Here is a 19,638-nt window from a genome sequence, read left to right as displayed (position 1 = left end):
TTTCAGTTAATGATGAGAAACACCAGCATTTGACTGGAATTTTGTTATAGAAATCATGTCTTAATGATTAAATCTCATGACATTTTTGGAGTTTTGACACTTAGCTTCACATCAGCCAGCACAGTGAGGTGAGAAAGTGTTCATTTAACGTTACAGGCTGGAAACTGACTCACCGTGGGCTTGTAGTCTATCTCATCCATCGATCTGAAGAAGTCCAGGCTCTTGGCCACTGCCAGCTTCCCCTGGTCCGAGCTGTGGGTGCTCAGCGTGTCCAGGATCTCACCCAGCAAGTCCATCTCACCCCGGGAAGGAGCCTTTGCTCTTGTTTCAAATGAGTCATCACTTTCGTAGAAGTAAGCAGAAGCTTCTTCTCCGTCTTCAGAGGACAACCTGGAGAAAAACAGGATGCACACTGAAAACCAACATGATGCTTTTTGTGGAGGGACAGTAAAGTGAGTGGTTCATGGCCAAGCTCTCTATAGTGATGCGCATACCAATTCAAACACCAGAAATCTTGAGTGTGTGCACTGAGAACACACGCAAGTTTACAGCTCCTTACCCATCTGGAAGCACAAGCAGGGCTTTTCACAGTCTGATTCTGGGGGGTGTGGGGGCAATAGCCTTAGAAATGTCAAACACCTGGGACTTTCTACATTCTGAGTTCACTTTCAGTACTTTTGTATGGCTTATTTATTCACTTGTTTTGGAGAATGCATATTCCTTTATGTAAATAAAGATATACTTAATGGGAAAAATGATTCTATCGTCCTCAAATAGCTTAACATTGTTTTAAAAGTTCAACACATAGTACTATTATTTCCCTTATTTTTTGTTAATTTTTACCACTTTCATGAAATTTTCCTCTGATGATACCTCCCATGGACTGAGGTCCTGCCACCACTCCCCCAGATCTGGTTTTCCAATTAACTCCTTCCACTGTCCTGATGTTCACCTGCTCCTCTTCAGTTGGAGGGGAGGAATAGGCTTCTGTTTCCCCTTGAACACTATCCTGGCTATTTCTGCAGACATCATTGCTTCCCAGGAACAAGTTCTTTCAGGCCTATCTTGCTTTCCCATTTCAAGATTCATCCCGTGAGCCTCCCACTAGCTCTGGTTCCTCCTGCTGAAGACGAGACTGCGAGGAGCAGAACCTTTTCTCCAGGCATGCGCGTGGTTTGAAATATCTCTTGCAACTTAGGGCTTTGGCCGAACAGAACAAGCAACCCACTACTTACTTGCTGGCTCTCTCGGCGTCCTCCTCATCGTCAGCATCTGGGGCTCCGTCCAGACTCTTCAGAGGCCTGAGGCGTGACTGCAGAGAGGAGTCGATACACTAGTGTGAGGAGTGGAGATACTTTAAATACCAACTACTCCAAAAAACTTTAAGCAGCAATTTGATACTTGATATGGTAAGGAAGGGCTTCCCTGGTGGCTCAGATGGTAAAGTATCTGCCTGCAATACAGGAGACCTGGGTTCGATCCCTGGGTCAGGAAGATCCCCTGGAGAAGGGAAAGGCTACCCACTCCAGTACTCTGGCCTGGAAAATCCCATGGATGGAGGAGCTTGGAGGGCTACAGTCCACGACGTTGCAGAGAGTCAAACACGAGAGCAACTTCACTTTTCTCTTTCTCACGATAAGGAATGCTTCTTAAACACACATTCAGGGCTTTTAAATATCACCTAGTAACCTGGAGGATAGCAGGCAATACTGATCTGAATGCTTTCTTGCACCTCAAACCAATCAGCAAAGTCCCTGGGCTGAGTATATCAACCCCTCTGTCCAGTCTGTCAGTCCCTGGTTTAGGAACCCTTGATTTACAGTCACTCCACCAAGCACTCAGCCTCCACTTTCTATAATGATCAATACTTGCAGCCTTGTTTCTTTCATCCCCTACCACTCTCTCCCTCACACCCAGTATTTTACAGCAATGCTTCTCAATCCCACGTGTGTGTCTGAGTCTCTCGGAGATGGTAAAGACGTAGGTTCTGAGTTTCTGCATCTCTAACTCTTTGGTGAGGGTGGTGCTGTTGGGTCTGGCAGTCACACTCTGCAGAGCAAGGTTTTGAATCAAGTCCAGGAAAACCCATTGTTTCATCTGTAAATACTTCACTATGTATCTTAAAAGATATTTTTTAGCATTACCAAAGTATCATGATCACACATAGTTACTAATAATTATTTAATATCTCACATTCCCTTATTACTCCAAATATATTTTAGTGAGTTTATTTGGGCCAGGCTCTCAACAAGATAAGCACTGTATTTGGCTGATATGTCTCTCATCTCAGAGGATGACCCCTTCTATCTCCTCTGCCCCCATGTCTTCTGGAACCTTTACTGTGTTATTTTACCCTTATTTCCTATAAGCTGGCAATTCCATCTGGAAGCTTGGCTACCTTCCACTTCTGAGTCTTCCTCTGTTTCTGGCAGGAATGCCCACAGATGTTGGTCTGGGTTTCTCAGCACATCACAGCAGGCGGCACTCAGTGGCTCACTTCAGGTGGTACCAGGACTGACAAATGGTTTCAGGTGCCGGTGGCCTGGTGATCCACTACAAACTTGACCAGTCTTTTACTCGATGGGTTTAGCCTCTAATAATTACACTTTTCAAAGGCAGTGCCTCTATATTTGCTTGTTGGGATTCTATAAAAAACTTTGTTGTATTGACTATTTGTCTATTCTGAAATACAATGTGCCCTAGAAAAAACAGGGTAATTCCTTCTTTCCTTATATGTAACAATTTTTAGAGTGCTGAGCTAATATAACAGTCTGTAAAGGTAAGCCATGAGGGGGGTCTTTAAAAATTATCATTTGTACATATTTGGTTTGGCTCCAACCATCACAGTTATTACTCTTCTTGATGTTCAAATCTGTCCATTTTTACACTGTGCCATAACCATGTTTTTTAAAATAGTGATCTTTTACAGGTTCATCTTAAAATACATACAGGTTAAATTATGTGGTACTGGGTATTTATGTCAAATTAATCCAGAGGTGGGAAGAGTGCAGAAGTTTGGCACAAAAATAAGACTGTCTGTGAGCTGATCATTGTTGAAGCTGTATGAAAGGTACCTGGGCATTCTTATAAGCTTCTCTTTACTTTTGTATGTTTGAATCAGAGAAGGACAACAGAAACAACCACAGTCAACAACATGACAATAAGTACATACCCATCAACAATCAGTTTAAACATGAACAGCCTAAATGCTCCAATCAAAAGGCACTGTCATACTGAGTAAAGTCAGTCAGATAGAGAAAGACAGATATCATGATGTCACTTGTATGTGAAATCTAAAAAAATGGTACCGACAGATAAACAGTCACACATGTAGAAAAAAAACTTATGGTTATAGGGGGTGGGGAAGAGAAGGGAGGGATAAATTGGAAGACTGGGAATGAAACATACACACTACTATACATTATACTATAGGTATAATATTATTATACTATAGGTATAATAAGGATCTACTGTATAATACAGGGAACTCTATGCAACACCCTGTAATGGCCTATATGGGGAAAGAATCTAAAGAAGAGTGGATGTATGTATATGATTCACTTTGCTGTAAAGCAGAAATGATCAACATTGTAAATCAACTATATGCCAATAAAAATTTTTAAAAATAAGTAAATAGCATCTGACAATAAAAAAATATATTTATGTACCCAACACTGGAGCACCTAAATATAGAAAGCAAATATTAACAGATGTAAAGGGAGAAATTGACAGTGATACAGTAATAGTAGGGAACTTACATCAGTGGACAGATCATACAGACAGAAAATAAGGAAACACACTGGCTTTAACACATTAGACCACATGGACACACAGAGAACGTTCCACCCCAAACAGAATACATTCAAGTGCACGTGAACATCGAACATTCTCTGGGATAGATCACATGCTAGGCCACAAAACCCCGCAAATTTAAAAGGACTGAAATACCAAACAGTCTTTCTGAACACACTAGTAGAAAACTGGAAACCAATCACCACAAGAAAACTGGAAGAAGCAAAACTCACGAAGACAAAGCAACATGCTACTAAACAACCAAGCGGTCAATGAAGAAATCAGAGGAAATGTCAATAAGGTACTCAGAAATAAACGAAAGTGAAAAAACACTGTTCCCAAACTGATGGGATTCAGGAAAAGCAGTTCTAAAAGGAAAGTTTATAGCAACACAGACCTACCTCATGAAAAAAATAAATTTATATACACAGTCTAACTTTATTATCTAAAACACGTAGAGAAAAGAAAAAGCCCTAAGTTAGCAGAAGAAAGAAACCAATACAGATCAGAGTACAAATAAAATAGAGACTATGAAAATGGAAAAGATCAATGAAACTGAGAACTAGTTCTTTGAGAAGCAAACAAAATTGACAGACCTTTAGCCAAAACTATCAAGGAAAAAAGAAGGCCCAAATCAATAAGAAATGAAAGAGAAGTTACAACCACCATGAAGACTCATGGGACTGCTCATATACCAACAAACTGGTCAACCGGGAAGAAACAGATAAATTCCTAGATGCGTGCCATCTTCCGAGACTAAATGGGGGAAGAGACAAAAAATCTAAACAGACTAATTACAAAGAGTGAAACTAAATCAGTAATTAAAAAAAAAAAAAAAAACTCCCAACAAACAAAAGTCCTGGACCAGAAGTCTTCACAGGTGAATTCTACCAAACATTTAGAGAAGAATTAATAATACCTATCCTCCTTAGAGTACCCCGAAAAAAAATTACAGAGGGGGGAATGCTTCTAAACTTATTCTAAAGGCCAGCATTACCCTGATACCAAAACAAGACAAAGATATTACAAAGTAGAAACTGAATTCTATTTTTTCAAAATACAAAATTACAGGCTAATATTCCCGATGAACATAGATGCAGAAATCCTCAACAAAATACTAGCAAACCAAATCCAAGAATACATTAAAAGGATCATATACCATGGTTAAGGGGCTTCTTCTACAGATGCAAGAGTGGTTTAATACCAACAAATCAATCCATGGGCTGATGAGTGACAGAAAGGAGAGAATGAATAGAGGAATATGTCTTATAACCCCTGCTGGGAATGTGCAGTAAGTTCCTCCAGAATTTTGGTAATTAGCAATGCTATTTGGGACTTGTAGTATCATTTGTGGCTCAGATGGTAAAGAATCTGCCTGCAGTGGGTTCAACCCCTGGGTCGGGAGGATCCCCTGGAGAAGGCAACTGCTAACCAATCAAGTATTCTTGCCTGGAAAATTCCATGACAGAGGAACGCAGTGAGCTATACAGTCCATGGGGTCACAAAGAATCGGACACGACTGAGTGACTAACTCTTCCACTTTACAAGTTTAAGATATGTGAGTTAAAGAGAAATCTGGGAAATGGCCTAGAAACACAACTATCACAAGATTATTTCTCTGGGAAAAATATATTTTACCCACTCCCTCCAGAAATCACAATCCTCTGATTCTAAAGACAAGGTGTTATTATCACACTGACCTCTGTGTACACTTACTTTTATGTCAGCTGTGGATGTTGCATTTAATTTTTTATTAAAAACAAAACAAAAATCAGAAACTATGAGGGAGCTGGGACTTCATGCGGCTATTTAATAAATCATCATTGACTATGCAAGAAGATAATAAACATGTAACTTAGTATGTATGTGTATAGCATACTTTGCGAAGCACTCTCTCACACACTGGGCTAGGTCGTAAGAATAGAGTTGAATCGGGTTGAGTCTCTTGTCTTTGGCAGCTCTAACGAACCTCACAGTAAGTCTGGACGGACACCAGGGAGGCCCCATCACTGCTCAAGGTCACATACCTTATCAAGAACAAGAACCAGAAAGAGGAACCTGGTCTGCTGCCAGCCCCCTGTTCATCTTCCACAAGTTGCTTCACATTCTCCAATCTGTCTGTGCATACCGCAGATTCTCAGTTACTGTTTTGCTAACTACAACTTTTTCTCTTCTAATGAAGCCCTTGCTTTCCCACACTCTAAGTCATTTAAATCGTAAGCATTTCACAAGTACCTCTGAATTTAATTTTACATTTTCTAGCCAGGCCAGGGTTCTATCAATTTCTACATACACAGGGGTGTTAAACAGTATAACTTATCACCATGACTTAACATAAGTTTGTCACAACAGAATGAGAATTAGAAACAAAACTGGTTAATATAATGCTTTGCTTTCTATGAGTGTTCAGTTCTGACTAACCAAAATAAGCTTCTAATTAGCAGCTATCACATACGTATATTCAGTAATTCACTAGGAACTGCAATCTCCATACATGGAATGAAGTTAACAGTGTCCAAACCCACAGTGAATGTGTCAACTGCTTGACTACTTCATATCACATAACTGTTAAAGTCACACACACAAAAAAGAGAAAAATAATTACACTCTGATCAACATTAAGATAGAGGGAAATGAGAGCATATGTAACAGAAGCACCATCAGCTCCGGAGCTCACGTGAACCCAGAATTTCTCTCCATCACCATTTCTGGTGGCCTTGGACTTGGGTACAGCACTTTCAGAATTGTTGCCAGCACACCAGGGACAGGACACAGGAAAAGAGACCTGGTCCCAGTTTTATAAACGGAAGTCTCTGATGGGTAACTGGCGGGAGGTCAGCTTAGACTGCAGACAGTGCTCTGTGTGCCGTTCAGGGTGTGGGCTGCACACAGCCGATTCCAGGACACCTTCGTCTGGACTCAAAGCACAGGTGCAGCATCACTGAAAACCTGCGCACGGAGCTAGACAGAAAGCAAACTACGACTAGGAAGCAAATTCAACCTCACACACAGAAAAACGAAACATAGATACATTTTAGTACGACTGACTACAGTTTCTGAAAACCTGTGCGTATTATTTTTCTAACTATAATGATTAATAGATCCCAGTGGAATGGATTTTGTATACTGTAAGTACTCAGAGAAAACTTCTCTTTCAGGTCTGGATAGGAGTTTCACAGTAACGGGTGTACAGTGGGAGAGTTCCCAAGGGCCAATGAACATTTCATCATAAGTTATTACCTAGAACTCCCTAAAATACGTGCCAAGACAGTCATTAAAAAAAGTTTCTCAGTCATGTCTGACTCTGACCCCACGGACTTGTAGCCCACCCAGCTCCTCTGTCTGTAGGATTTCCCAGGCAAGAACTCTGGAGTGGGTTGCCGTTCTCTTCTCCAGGGGATCTCCTGACCCGGGGATGGACCCTGGGTCTCCTGCACTGCAGCGCGATTCTTTACTGCCTGAGTCACCTGAGTCAGTCGTAATAGGGCTTATAATTGGGAACTAGGAGCTTTTTTTTAAAAAAAAAAAAAATTGAAATAGATTGAGAAAAAATGAGAAAAAGAAAAAATGGCTCTGTCTTTAAAAACCTGCATAGACATTGTTTTCAAGTGTGCACCAAAGGGCATGGCATGGCACGCACACCTGGAAAACCAGACCGAGCGCCAGGCAGCCCTCCCCACCTCCCGCCCCGGTCACCGTGCATCTGCTCCGGGCCGTTACGGAAGCTGCTCTCCTTTCTGTTCCATAAATGTTTATGAAAAAGGGGAAAGGCTTCTTTCCTTTTTGTTTCTTTAACGTATTGACAAAAGAAAGCAGACTGTGGCCCTGTGTTCTATCCCTCTTACCTCTGGGGAGCATTACTGGCCTGAAACGACAGCTTCTGCGTGTCCATCAAGTTAGCAGTTGGCCCCGGTTCCCTCTGCTCTGACCCACAAGACATCGCCAAGGCCCCACCTTCCAGCACCTGATACCTGCCGGTGTCACTCCACCACCGGGCCTTTGCCCAGACTGGGGGCCCTGCCTTCCAGCCCCCACTTAACGCTGGTCCCCTTCTCCCAACCCCACTATCTCTGTCACCACACATCCACTCTCGTGTGTAAATCTGTAACTTACCACCCGCGTGTGAACCTCTTTCCTCTTGCCTTGTGGAGCGACAGTCTCTGAACTACTGACAGAGGCATCTTTTTAAAACTACCATATGGCAGTTCCACTACTGGGCATATACCCTGAGAAAACCGTGATTCAAACAGACACATGTACCCCGATGTTCACCGCAGCACTATTTACAGTAACAAGGACACGGAAGCAACCTGGATTTCCAGTGGCAGACGAGTGGATACAGAAGTTGTGGTACACAGATACAATGGAACAGTGCTTGGCCATAAAAAAGGAACTGATGTGAGTCTGTCAAACTGAGGTGGATGAACCTAGGACCTGTTGTACAGAGTGAAGGAAGCCAGAAAACAAACATCATATATTAACACGTCTTTATGGGATCTATGAACAGAAAAGTGGTACAGATGAACCCATTTGCAGGGAAGAAATACTGACGTAGATGCAGAGAACGGATTTGTGGACACAGGGGCTTAAGGAAGAGGGTGGGATGAATGGAGAAAGTAGCACCAACGTACATGCACGACCGCATGTGAAACAGGGCTGCTGGGGACCCGTGTGTGACACAGCCCAGCGCGCGCCCTGTGACGGCCTAAGGGGGCAGTGCCCCGCAGGCAGGGGACGCACACACAGACGCACATAGGGCTGAGCCACGCTGCTGATGGCAGGAACCAGCACGAGCTGTGACGCAGCTATCCTCCGGTGAAAAGAATAGATCCAGGCAAACACAACGCCGCCCCGCTCCTCCGCAAAGGAACCCTTCAGTGGCTCCTCACTGCTTTCAGGGCAAACCTCCTCTTCCTCACACTTCCAACCATCTCCCCTCCCAGGCGCGCGTGTGTCCAACAGCCTGGTCCCCGAGGGCAGGCCCCTCGCTCGTTTCTCTCTCAGCCCCTCAGGATCATGCTGCATGGGATCCACACTCGTGTCAGGAAATCTGCAGAAGACTTAGAAAGGAGCTAAAGATGACGGCGGGTCCTGTCAGCACTGTCTGGATGCTGCTGAGGAGACCTTGTGTGCATGTGTTCACCTGATTCTGGTCCACAGGGCTCTGGGTCTTTCACTGTCATTAGTGACCTGCCCAGGACACAACCGCATGCACTGTGCAGCCAAGGCCTTATCTGAAGCCACCGCTGTGGACCACGGGCTGTAGACACATGGAGCTGATGCCTGTGGACGCCCCTGCCTCAGCCTCAAAGGTGCCTTGCCCACTGGACCAGAGGACCTCAAGAGGAATTCACCCCAATCTGTCGCTGTTTCAGGTGAAACATATTTTTACCGGGGAGAAAGCTTTCTTGGGCTTAGTTTCCTAACCTTCAGGTAGCAAATAAACAGAGACTTTCATCGGCCCAATCTGACACTTCTCATGAGAACTTCCAGAAATGAGTTAGATTCTGTGGCCTTAGCTGGTCTATACCGAATGACTCTAGGTTCACAAAGCTCTTACGTAAATAATCAGGTCAAATCTAATGAAACAGCCCTCTTTCTGTGATTGAGAATAATCTCTGAGGTCCTGATAATCGCACGTGGGGAGACTGCCAGGAAAGCTGTAAAAGATCCTGGAGTGGCCCCAGGTTGCTGGTGTGCTTTCCCGGGAACGTGAGGAGTGCTGTCAGGCGACTCACGGCGGGCTCGCCGGACGCTCCGGAGGTCTGCAGCATCCACAGGCTCCGTTTACAACCCCGCGGCCGCCGGAGGCACCTGGCGGAGGCTGTGGCGGCAGGAATGCCTCCGTCCACAGAGACGCCCGCCCTGCGGAGCTGCAGTTACTCCGGGGCAGACAAGGGTGGTTCTGGTGTCTGTCAGCACATGTGTTTCAGGACTCCTGACTGTCTGTCTGTTCTATGGACAACCTGACCAGTTTTTTGCATCTTACTGGTTTTCTCATTAGCTAATGAACCAAATAAAACAAGGGAGTTATAATTCAACCTTTTATTAAAAAACTGTTTTTAAATCACGCAGTTAGTGTCTCCTGGGTAAGTGAATACCTCCATAGTAGGGAGGGAGTTTTGGCTGAGTACTTCAATTAATTTAAAACTGATAAGAAAACAGTTCCATGCAGTTGCTCGGTTGTGTCCAACTCTCGCTAAGTCATGCCTAACTTCTCGTGATAAGAAAACACGTATTGCCAACAAAGGTCCATCTAGTCAAGGCTATGGTTTTTCCAGTAGTCATGTATGGATGTGAGAGTTGGACTGTAAAGAAAGCTGAGTGCCGAAGAATTGATGCTTTTGAACTGTGGTGTTGGAGAAGACGCTTGAGAGTCCCTTGGACTACAAGGAGATCCAACCAGTCCATTCGGAAGGAGATCAGTCCTGGGATTTCCTTGGAAGGCATGATGCTAAAGCTGAAACTCCAGTACTTTGGCCACCTCGTGTGAAAAGCTGACTCATTGGAAAAGACTCTGATGCTGGGAGGGATTGGAGGCGGGAGGAAAAGGGGACGACAGAGGATGAGATGGCTGGATGGCATCACCAACTCGATGGACATGAATCTGAGTGAACTCTGGGAGTTGGTGATGGACAGGGAGGCCTGGCGTGCTGCGATGCATGGGGTCGCAAACAGTTGGCACACAACTGAGCGACTGAACTGAACTGAATGTAAAAATGACGGCACTGTGCTAAGGGGCCGATGTGGGCATCTTCAGCATCTAGGAGTGTTACACTCATTAATTCAGCAAAGCTTAGAGAAACACTCCTTTGAAAGGACACCATGCACTGGGCTACATGCTAGGATGAGGACGACTGAGAACAGGGCTCCTTGCCCTCATGGAGACTGTGATCTAGTTAAGGAAATGTGAATTAAATTGAATAAAATAAGCCTACCAGGATGACCACAGGAGCTGGTACTAAATTATGGCTGCAGTGAGGAATGTGACCTCATCAGGGAGACCAAGGGATGGCTTCGCATGAAAAATGTCTGAGTTAAGCTCTGAAAGCTCAGTAGGAATTAAGATGATAAGAAGAGGAAGTAAAACATGCAAAGGTTCTGTGGTGGGACGACCAGGGCCGACACAATGGACTCAAAGATGCTTATGGTGTCCCAGGGGTCAGAGCCTGGGTGGAGCACAGGGTTACTGAAGGGCCCACTGGCCTTGCAGTTACCCTGCTGACCACTAGATGGCAGGTGCATACTAAGAAGGTGCAAGGCTGGACCAGCAAAGTTTCAGGCAGGTCACAGGAAGTGGGGGATCAGAGGCCCAGCAGGGAAGGGTGGGTGGGGAGAGACCCTGCCTTTCAGACCCTGATGATGGAGGGCAGCAGAAAGCCGCTCCCTGTCTCCAGGGACGTTCTGAAAGCTGCTCTGTGCTCCGTGGAGGGAAGCAGCTACCACACTTCACTGAAGACATTCTCAGCACCTCTTCACGCCACAAACATCCCCTGCACGCGTGCTACCGTCTTCTGCGCTGCAGGCACACACGAGAAGATGATGTTCCTGCCTCTCAAGATTTTTTTAAAAGGATGAACATGCCGAATAATGAATGTAATAAAGCACCTACATATATCAGCATACTCTTCCACGGACATAACTGCTCTCAGCGTTTTGATCACCGATGAAAACTTATTAAGTGCCATTAATACTGATCATGACTTGTGTCCAACTGTAACATTCCTAATACGTAGGTGCTGTCAGCAGACGAACGGTACTAACAACACAGGATTGTGACTACGTCCTTTAAGTAAACGTGAACTCTGCGATCAACAAGGAGGTCTCAAAGTCCCTCTGAGCTGTACAGACCTGGTGCAGCTGAAACTCCAGCCATGGTCGCCCGCCAGCCCCCTGGCGGCTGTGCAGACGAGCGAGTAAGTGCTGGGATTCGCAGCTGTCATGAGAGCCAGCTCTACACAAGAAAGGGTACATTTCTGGATGCAAAAAGGCGTCATAAGGGAACAAAATTAGCAGAATTTCACATCCCTCTGATGCAAAGAATTACAAATCATAAATAATTGGATGTCCCACCTCTTCAATCACACTCCTACTGGTAGGTTCTAAACACATATAATTACAAAATCAAAATTTTCTCACAAGGAAATTTAAAATATAAAGTATATATCCTGTATATGTGAAAACATTATTTTAGAAATAATAACCACTTGTATAGAAGGGATGCTTACTAAAAATGTGAAAAAATAGTAAGCTAATGCAAAACAAACAAACAAAAAAATGGTTACCAGTGTGGAATGAAATTTATTAGAGAAGATATCCTATTAGAGAAGCTCAGCCTCTGGTGAGACATCGAGTGAGACACAGAGAAGGGGCTGGGGAAGACCAGCAGGAAAAGCAGATGCAGGAGAAGGCAGACGTAGGGGGTCAGCTTACAGCGCCAGCAAACCTCATGTCTCCTGAGGCCTCGAGAAAGGCATCTGGCTCAGCTGCAGCAAGCAAGACGATGGTTCCCCCAAAGCACATCAGAGCACACAGCGAGGATCCGACCCTATGCACAAGGAGGCTGTTGCCCTGCAGGGACCATTTCCGTCACTAGATGGCAGACAGATCTAACACTAAGGCAAAACGCTGGGTCAGCTGAAACCCACAGGGGAGCTGGGGGGCTAGGGATAAGTAAGTGATGTAGACAGATGAGTAGGAAAATACAAGTTTTCAGAGTTCACAAAATTGGGATGCTTGTAATATATGAGTTTTCTGAAAGTAGGTACTCTTTGTAGTACTGTCCCCATTTTACAGTTGAAGTGACTGAGGTCCAGAGTGTGACTTGGCTTTCCCCAAGTCGGCAGCACCCCCTGGGCTTATGCATTCTGCAGCCTAAGACAAAAAAAATACCTGCGTGAAATACGGGAATAAACTATAAAGAGAGCAACTATACAGAATTGCAATGGCGATACCTTAAAAATACATGGCAGTCTGCAATTGGAAAAGAGGCTTAAAAACATGCATGTTGTAATTTTTACAGGTGGTGAAAACAGAGTTAAGTGGCTTACTCATGACTTAACCGTGTTAGATGTGTTTTTGATCATGCTTTAAACACCTGCTTTACCACACACTTCGGTAAGCCTTTTCCCTACTTTGCATATCAGGGAACAAAAACCTTAGTGACGTAATGTATCCTGAGTAAGATCAGACAATTAGTGACAGAGCTAAGACAGTGTTCTGGCTCCCTGGATGGTACTCTTCATTATAATTACGCTGGATAAGTCTGTCCTCGGAGACTCAGGAAAAATAAATGTCTGAGAGTTAACCTGAGAAAGACTTTCTTAAAATGGCAAGTCTTAACCTCAATTTAAAAACAGGTGGTAGTTACGGGAGAATCAACAACGCTGCTGTCCAGGTAGGTGAAATAGGAGGGTGAAGAAATAAAGAGATTTAACACACTTTCCCAAAGATATTTCTGTCAGGGCAAGAAAGTAAACTGGAAGGTTTTAGCAAGATACATGTTTGGTGACATCTCGTGAATTCGGGTGATGATGGGCTTTTACTATCCAGGTGGCACTCCTGCCGATGCAGGAGACACTGGCTCAATCCCTGGGTCAGGAAGACCCCCTGGAGGAGGGCACGGCAACCGACCCCAGTGGACTCTTGCCTGCAGAATCCCACGGACAGAGGAGCCTGGCGGGCTACACTCCATGGGGTTTCAAAGAGTTGGACACGACTGAAGTGACTAAGCACAGCATGTAAGGAGACAGTGGAATAGAAGTACCAGAATTCTATTACTGAGCAGGTGAGTGTCACGTGAGACTAGCTCAGGAGGAAAGACTTTGGGCCAGATACATCTGCAAGCCTCTCACCAGCCTCCTAGTCCACAGCCATTCTGCCCTCTCTGCCAGCTTTATCCACTTCGTTCTCTGTCACTCAGCTGTCACCTGATACACACTCTCTCATGAAAGCAGTGTTTTGTGAGTACATTCCTGCTTTACCAAGTTCTGGAAACCAAGAATCATATCTTACAATTCATTTTGCTTCTAATTCCACTTCCATTTTGAATGCAAAAGCAGTGAAAAAGAATGCCAATTCCTACCCCAACAATAAGAAAATGCTGGGTGATATTTGAGGCGGGGGGAACAAATTATTTCTTAAATCTATCAGAATGCTGAGTTGTAAGGGAACCAATAAAAAGAATTCCATAAAGTTACAAGCCCCTCCAAGGAGAGATAAGAGACAGGATCTATTTCATCCTTGGCAAAGCGCACACACACACACAAGGGCAGCTAGCATATAAACAGGGAAGAAGAAACATGCTCCAATATAATAAAGACCACGAGTGGACTCACACGCTGATCTGGAAGAGCTGAGAGTCTCACTGACAAGGGGTGTTTGCGCTCACAAGCTCTTCTCCACAGATAACACCCTGTAATTTCATTTGCCTTATCAGGGAACCTGACCTCCCGATGCTGAAGAGAACGACTGGGCAAGACCAGAGTGTTAAAGCGCTCCTTTGGGGGTGCAGGCCTGCAGGAGACAAGCAGGAAGCCTCACCGAGGATCACTGGCTTACACACAGCAGCAGCCTCAGCCCAGGGGGTAGGCACAGAAGCACAGACACGCCCGGGGAGGAGCAGGGTCTCCATGGATGCCAAGCAGAAGTCCACCCCCACGAGGGAGGGGCAGGCGGCCCACAAACTGCCCAGGACCAGTTACAGAGAAAGGGGGTGTGTCCGCCATAGGGAGGAAGCAGTGCCGAGAAGCCCCCACACTTGGGCCCCAGGGGCTGTGGCTCGTGAAGACCAAAGCCAGACCAGAGCGCAGAAACCCCCTGGGCTTAGGACCACGTGTCTCTGGCCAGCAACACACACTAGCTGCTGAGGGAGGCGTGTGAACGTCAGAGAGACTTGCTCTGTGGCTCGGGAGAGGGACTGCTGACGGCTGAAGGTGAAGGAGGAACACAGAAAACCGTCCAGCACCTCCACAGGAAGTACTCACTCCACAGGAAGTACTCACTCCACAGGAAGTACTCACTCCACAGGAAGGAAGTACCCCACCACGGCAGCCACTTCAGGGGATGATGCCAACACAAAACCCCACCCAGCTCAATCTGTGGTGCACCCCACCTCTGACGGATGGCATCACAGCATTTCTGGGTGTGAGTACTATTTAACTTCCTCTACTGCTTTTTCACACAGGGGGCCCATCACTCAACAACTGCTACACATAAAAACTGAGAACTAAAAAGGACAACGTGCATAAACGGATGGGATGACAGCAGAGAGATGGAATCTATGAGAGTTAAGTTGAATGACAGAAATGTAAAAGATATGTATGATATAAAAGATAAAGCATTCTTTGGGCTCACCAGCAATTTGAAACAGGTCAATAAAAATGATCTAAACTGGCATTTCTATACACTAACAATGGTCTCTCTGAAAAAAGACAATGCCATTTATAATAGCATCAAAAACAATAAAATACAAAGAAATAAATTTAACCAAGGAAGTGAACGATCTATACAGCAAAACCTTTAACACATGGATGAAAGAAACTGAGAAATATGCAAATAAATGGAAAGATATCCTGTGTTCATGGACATGAAGAGTTAATATTGCTAAAATATTCATATGACCCACAGCCATCTATAGGTTCAATGCAATTACTATGAAAATCCCAATGCCATTTTTCATGAAAATTGGAAAAATAATCCTAAAACATACATGGAACCACAAAAGATGCCACATAACCAAATCAGCCTCAGAAAGAATAAAAATGAACTAACAAAGCTGGACTTCCTGGTTTCAAACTATATTACAAAGTTATAGTAATCAGAATAGTATGGTATTAGTATGAAGGATACATACATCAATGGAACAGAATCATGAGCCTGGATATAAACTCATGCACTTAACATTTAACAAAGGTAACATTTAACAGAGGAGTCAAGCGTACTCAATGGTAGTCTGCATAATAAGTGGTGCTGGGAAAACTGGATATTCACATGAAAAAGAATGAAATTGCATGAATTTAACCTGATATCACTCATAAAATGGCTTCCCAGGAGGTGCTAGTGGTAAAGAACCTGCCTGCAAATTCAGGAGACATAAGAGACACGAGTTCGATACCTGGGTCAGGAAGATCCGCTGGAGGAGGGCATAGCAACCCACTCCAGCATTCTTGCCTGGAAAATCCCATGAACAGAGGAGCCTCGTGGGCTACGGTCCATAGGGTTGCACAGCGTCGGACATGACTGAAGCGACTTGGCACACAGGCACATTCACAAAAATTAACTCAAAATTGGTTAAGGACTTAAATGTAAGATGTGAAACTGTCAGTACTCAGAGGGTAGAAGAAAATATAGGCAAAAAGCCCCGTTACTAGTCTTGACAATGATTTTTTTGGATATGACACCAAAAGCACAAGCAAAAAAAGCAAAATCAACAAGTGGAGCTACATCGAGCTAAAACGCTTCTGCACAGCAAAATAAACCATCAACAAAATGAAAGTTTCCCCCACTCTCATGGGATGGAAGAAACTATTTGCAAATCATGTATCTGATAAGGGATTAATATACAGAATATATAAGAAACTCATACAACTCGAACAATAACAATAGCAAAAGTTGTAAATATCTGATTAGAAAATGGGCAGATGACTTGAATAGACATTTTTCCAAAGAAGACAAATGGCCATGAAGTACTTTGAGGAGGTGTGAACATCACTTGTCATCAGGAAAAGGCCGATCACAACCACAGTGAGATGTCACTTCACGCCGGTTAGAAGGACCATCATCAAAGAGACAAGAGGAAACAAACGCTGAAGAGCAGCGTGGAGGAAAGGGGGGCCTTGTGCACCATTGGTGGGAATGGAGTTGGCACAGTGATAGCAGAGACAGGAGAGAGGCTTCTCTGAGACTGAAAGCAGCCACCGCACGACCAGCAGCCCCACCCTGGAGTACTGTCCGAGGGAAGTGAGATCCCCGTCTTGTAGAGGTCCCCGCCTTGTAGAGGTCCCCACACCCTGTTCACTGCAGGATGATTCAACAGCTAAGATACGGAAACAACTCAAGTGTCCATCAGCGGATAAACAGCTAAGAGAAAATGCCGTACTTACGTATGCGGTGGGATACCATTCGCGGTCAGTCCGACAGAGAAACAAACACTGCATGACCTCATTTACTTGCAGAACCTAAAACAGCTCAACTCTTAGAAAGGAGCCCGCTGGTTACCAGGGGCTGGGGACCGGGTGGAGGGGTTGCTGGGGAGCTGTGGTCAAAGCGCACAAACCTGCCCTGCCCAGATGAGCAAGTCCAGGGGCTTACAGAGCACAGGAACTACGTTTCGCAGTGCCGCGCTGGGCGCCTGCCAGCGCAGAAGAGGGATCCTCACTACCCTCACCCCAGTAAGTGGACGGCAGTTACGCGAGGTGAGGGACGTGTGAACTAACCTTACTGTGGCAAACACGTCCCACTAGGCGCGTGTACTAAATTTCCAACAGAAAACACAAACTGAAACACAAAGGGAAAGAGGGGCAGGGATAAACAAACTAAAGACAGAGCAGAAGAGCCAAGAGCCGCGGGGATCCCTCAGCGGGTCCAAGTCCTGCTCCCTACACGGGCGGCTGCCCCCGGGGGAGGTGCTGCAGTCGCAGGCCGGCCAGGACAGCCTCCCCTCGTACTTAACAAGCGGCCAGCGGGTGCTGTAAGAACAGGTTCCACCACGGCACTAACTGGAATTTCGGCAGGGGATCTATGTGGGTGTGAACAGAAGTAGCTTCGATGTTGTACGGATGTTAAGGCTAAGAGGCTAGAAGAGGGTAGGAAAGTGGTTCAAGTGAGAGGCCAGGCTGGTTTCCTGGTCCAGGTCTGTAATACTCCAAAACTTGAGCTCTTGACACTCCCACATGGGGTCTTCCTGGTCAGTGAGGAGGGTGATGTTAAGGTGTGAACAGGAGGAGTAAATAGGCCAGTGAAGGAGCGTCTGTCTGAGTTGGTCGATGACGGTCTTTTACAGGTCGTCAACGGAAGCAAGTGACCCAGGCCGAGCAGGTGGCCGTGCTCAGAAGCAGCACAGGACCTTGGAGGCTATAAACCAGCCACCGCAGGTACTCAGGTCTCTTTCTGTGGAACTGAATGCGATACACACTCCACGAGGGTGCTGTCCACACTTGGCCCACCCTCCAGCACTAACTGCATCCATGGATGCTTATTTTAATTAACATCGTTATTAACTTGAGGACCACTCTGGAATTAGACCAAAGAAATCGTCACATTAGATTTCAGAGACAGAATAATTTGAATTCAGAACAGACCCTGGGACAGAAGTCCTTCTACTGATGTCAGCAAGTTCCCTCAGGTGGTTCTGACTTTCTTTAGGAGGTTCAGTTTGGCAAAAGAGTGTCTCAAAATCTTTTAGAAACACAGTGCTTTAGACTTCGCCTCTCCAGGGCTGATCAGAGAGGACGTGAAAACCTTTCCAATGGCCTCACCGGCTAAAGGACCCTCTCTCCCCACCATGGTTCCTGGGTAGAGGGTCTTGTCCTGAGCTCACATGCAACATAGCTGTGAACGATTAGACCAGCTTTTTAGCACTGTTCAAATACCAAGTAACTTGTTCACTATAAGTATTTAAAAATACATTATTTTTATCTTCTTTAATATTTGACGAGGCAAATTTTGAGAGAGCTTCTGCAGCTTTTCCATTCTGAAAGATTATTGATTGGTGTAAAAACAAGAGGTTGTAGAAGACTATTAAAACATTCTCAAAGCTAAATAAATATGTAAATAAATAAATAATCCTTTGATAAATGGCAAACTATTTGCAATTTCACTTTTGCTGACAGAGGTTCAATAACTCCACATTTTAAAAGGTTTCTTGGCACACAGCGAGTCCATGCTATTTTCAATATAACCTAGCATTAGATTCCTTTCAGTAGCTGAAGAGAAGATGATGATTCTAGCTGGAACAAGCAGCTAAAAAGTTGGCACTGATTAGCAGAAACGTTTGATTTCCAACCACCTTAATAAACTATGTTGGTAAAAAGTACATGGTGAAGGAATAAAATTTCTAACTTATAAAATAACTATAGCTGGACTATATTTTTCAGGTCGCCATATCCACACATAATAAGTATAAATGTGTGTATATGTGTGGAGTCACCAAACAGTTTCAGTACTGAAGGCAGCAAGACTCTGAACAGAAACTGCAATTCTATCTGGGTTGCAAAAGCGTTATTTTACAAATGTCAGAGCCTGACGAAGGCCAAGAGGGATGAGAGTGTGGTGCAATCACCAGGGTTAGACTCGAGCACTGGAAAGACCGTGAAGAACTTTGAGATAAGGTGGTCTTGTTGTGTAACTCGTTAAGATATTTATCTACTGTGCTAGTATTTTATGTTCTGCACCAGGAAATAGAACCATGTATAACAGACATAAATCCAGCTCCAATTATAATCAGGTCCCATAATACTCTGAAGCAGCACATCTATTGACACTCCTGACAGTTTCTCTCTCCTGGGGATGCTAAGCGGCAGCAGCAGGAACCCCTACAAAGACAAGACTGGCTTTTCTTTTCATCGGCACTACCATTGATCTCTGACCAACCTGAAAAGCAGTTCTTACGCACAAAACGGGAAGACAACCACCATTTCTGTATCACAGGATGCCTAGGAAAAAAGTAAGAATCTGTCTATAAAATTTGGAATAGAGCTGTTGTCATTTTCACCGGAAGCCCTTAAAATAATTAAAGATTCCCAAGAAAAGAGTTAAACAGAACAGAGAGATCTTTGTGGTGTGATTACAGATGTGAATTCTAGAATGGTCCTGAAAGTGAAAGTGTTAGTGTTTCAGTGGTGTTCA

General features: G+C 44.6%; 1 protein-coding gene across 1 annotated transcript in view; it reads right to left on the bottom strand.

Annotated features, from left to right (window-relative positions):
* Positions 1 to 19,638, bottom strand: part of DENND1B (DENN domain containing 1B) — a 269,985-nt gene that overhangs the window by 7,576 nt on the left and 242,771 nt on the right. Inside the window, exons 21-22 of the mRNA XM_040263718.1 lie at positions 1,236 to 1,312; positions 174 to 390 (exon numbers count right to left, since the gene is read on the bottom strand). Of these exons, the coding sequence (XP_040119652.1) occupies positions 174 to 390; positions 1,236 to 1,312 (294 nt within the window). The remainder of the gene's footprint in view (positions 1 to 173; positions 391 to 1,235; positions 1,313 to 19,638) is intronic.

This window comes from Oryx dammah, unplaced genomic scaffold, assembly GCF_014754425.2.
Source record: "Oryx dammah isolate SB20612 unplaced genomic scaffold, SCBI_Odam_1.1 HiC_scaffold_21, whole genome shotgun sequence".
Taxonomy (NCBI): domain Eukaryota; kingdom Metazoa; phylum Chordata; class Mammalia; order Artiodactyla; family Bovidae; genus Oryx; species Oryx dammah.
Note: the sequence above shows the minus strand (reverse complement) of the source record. Positions and strands in the feature narration are given on the sequence as shown.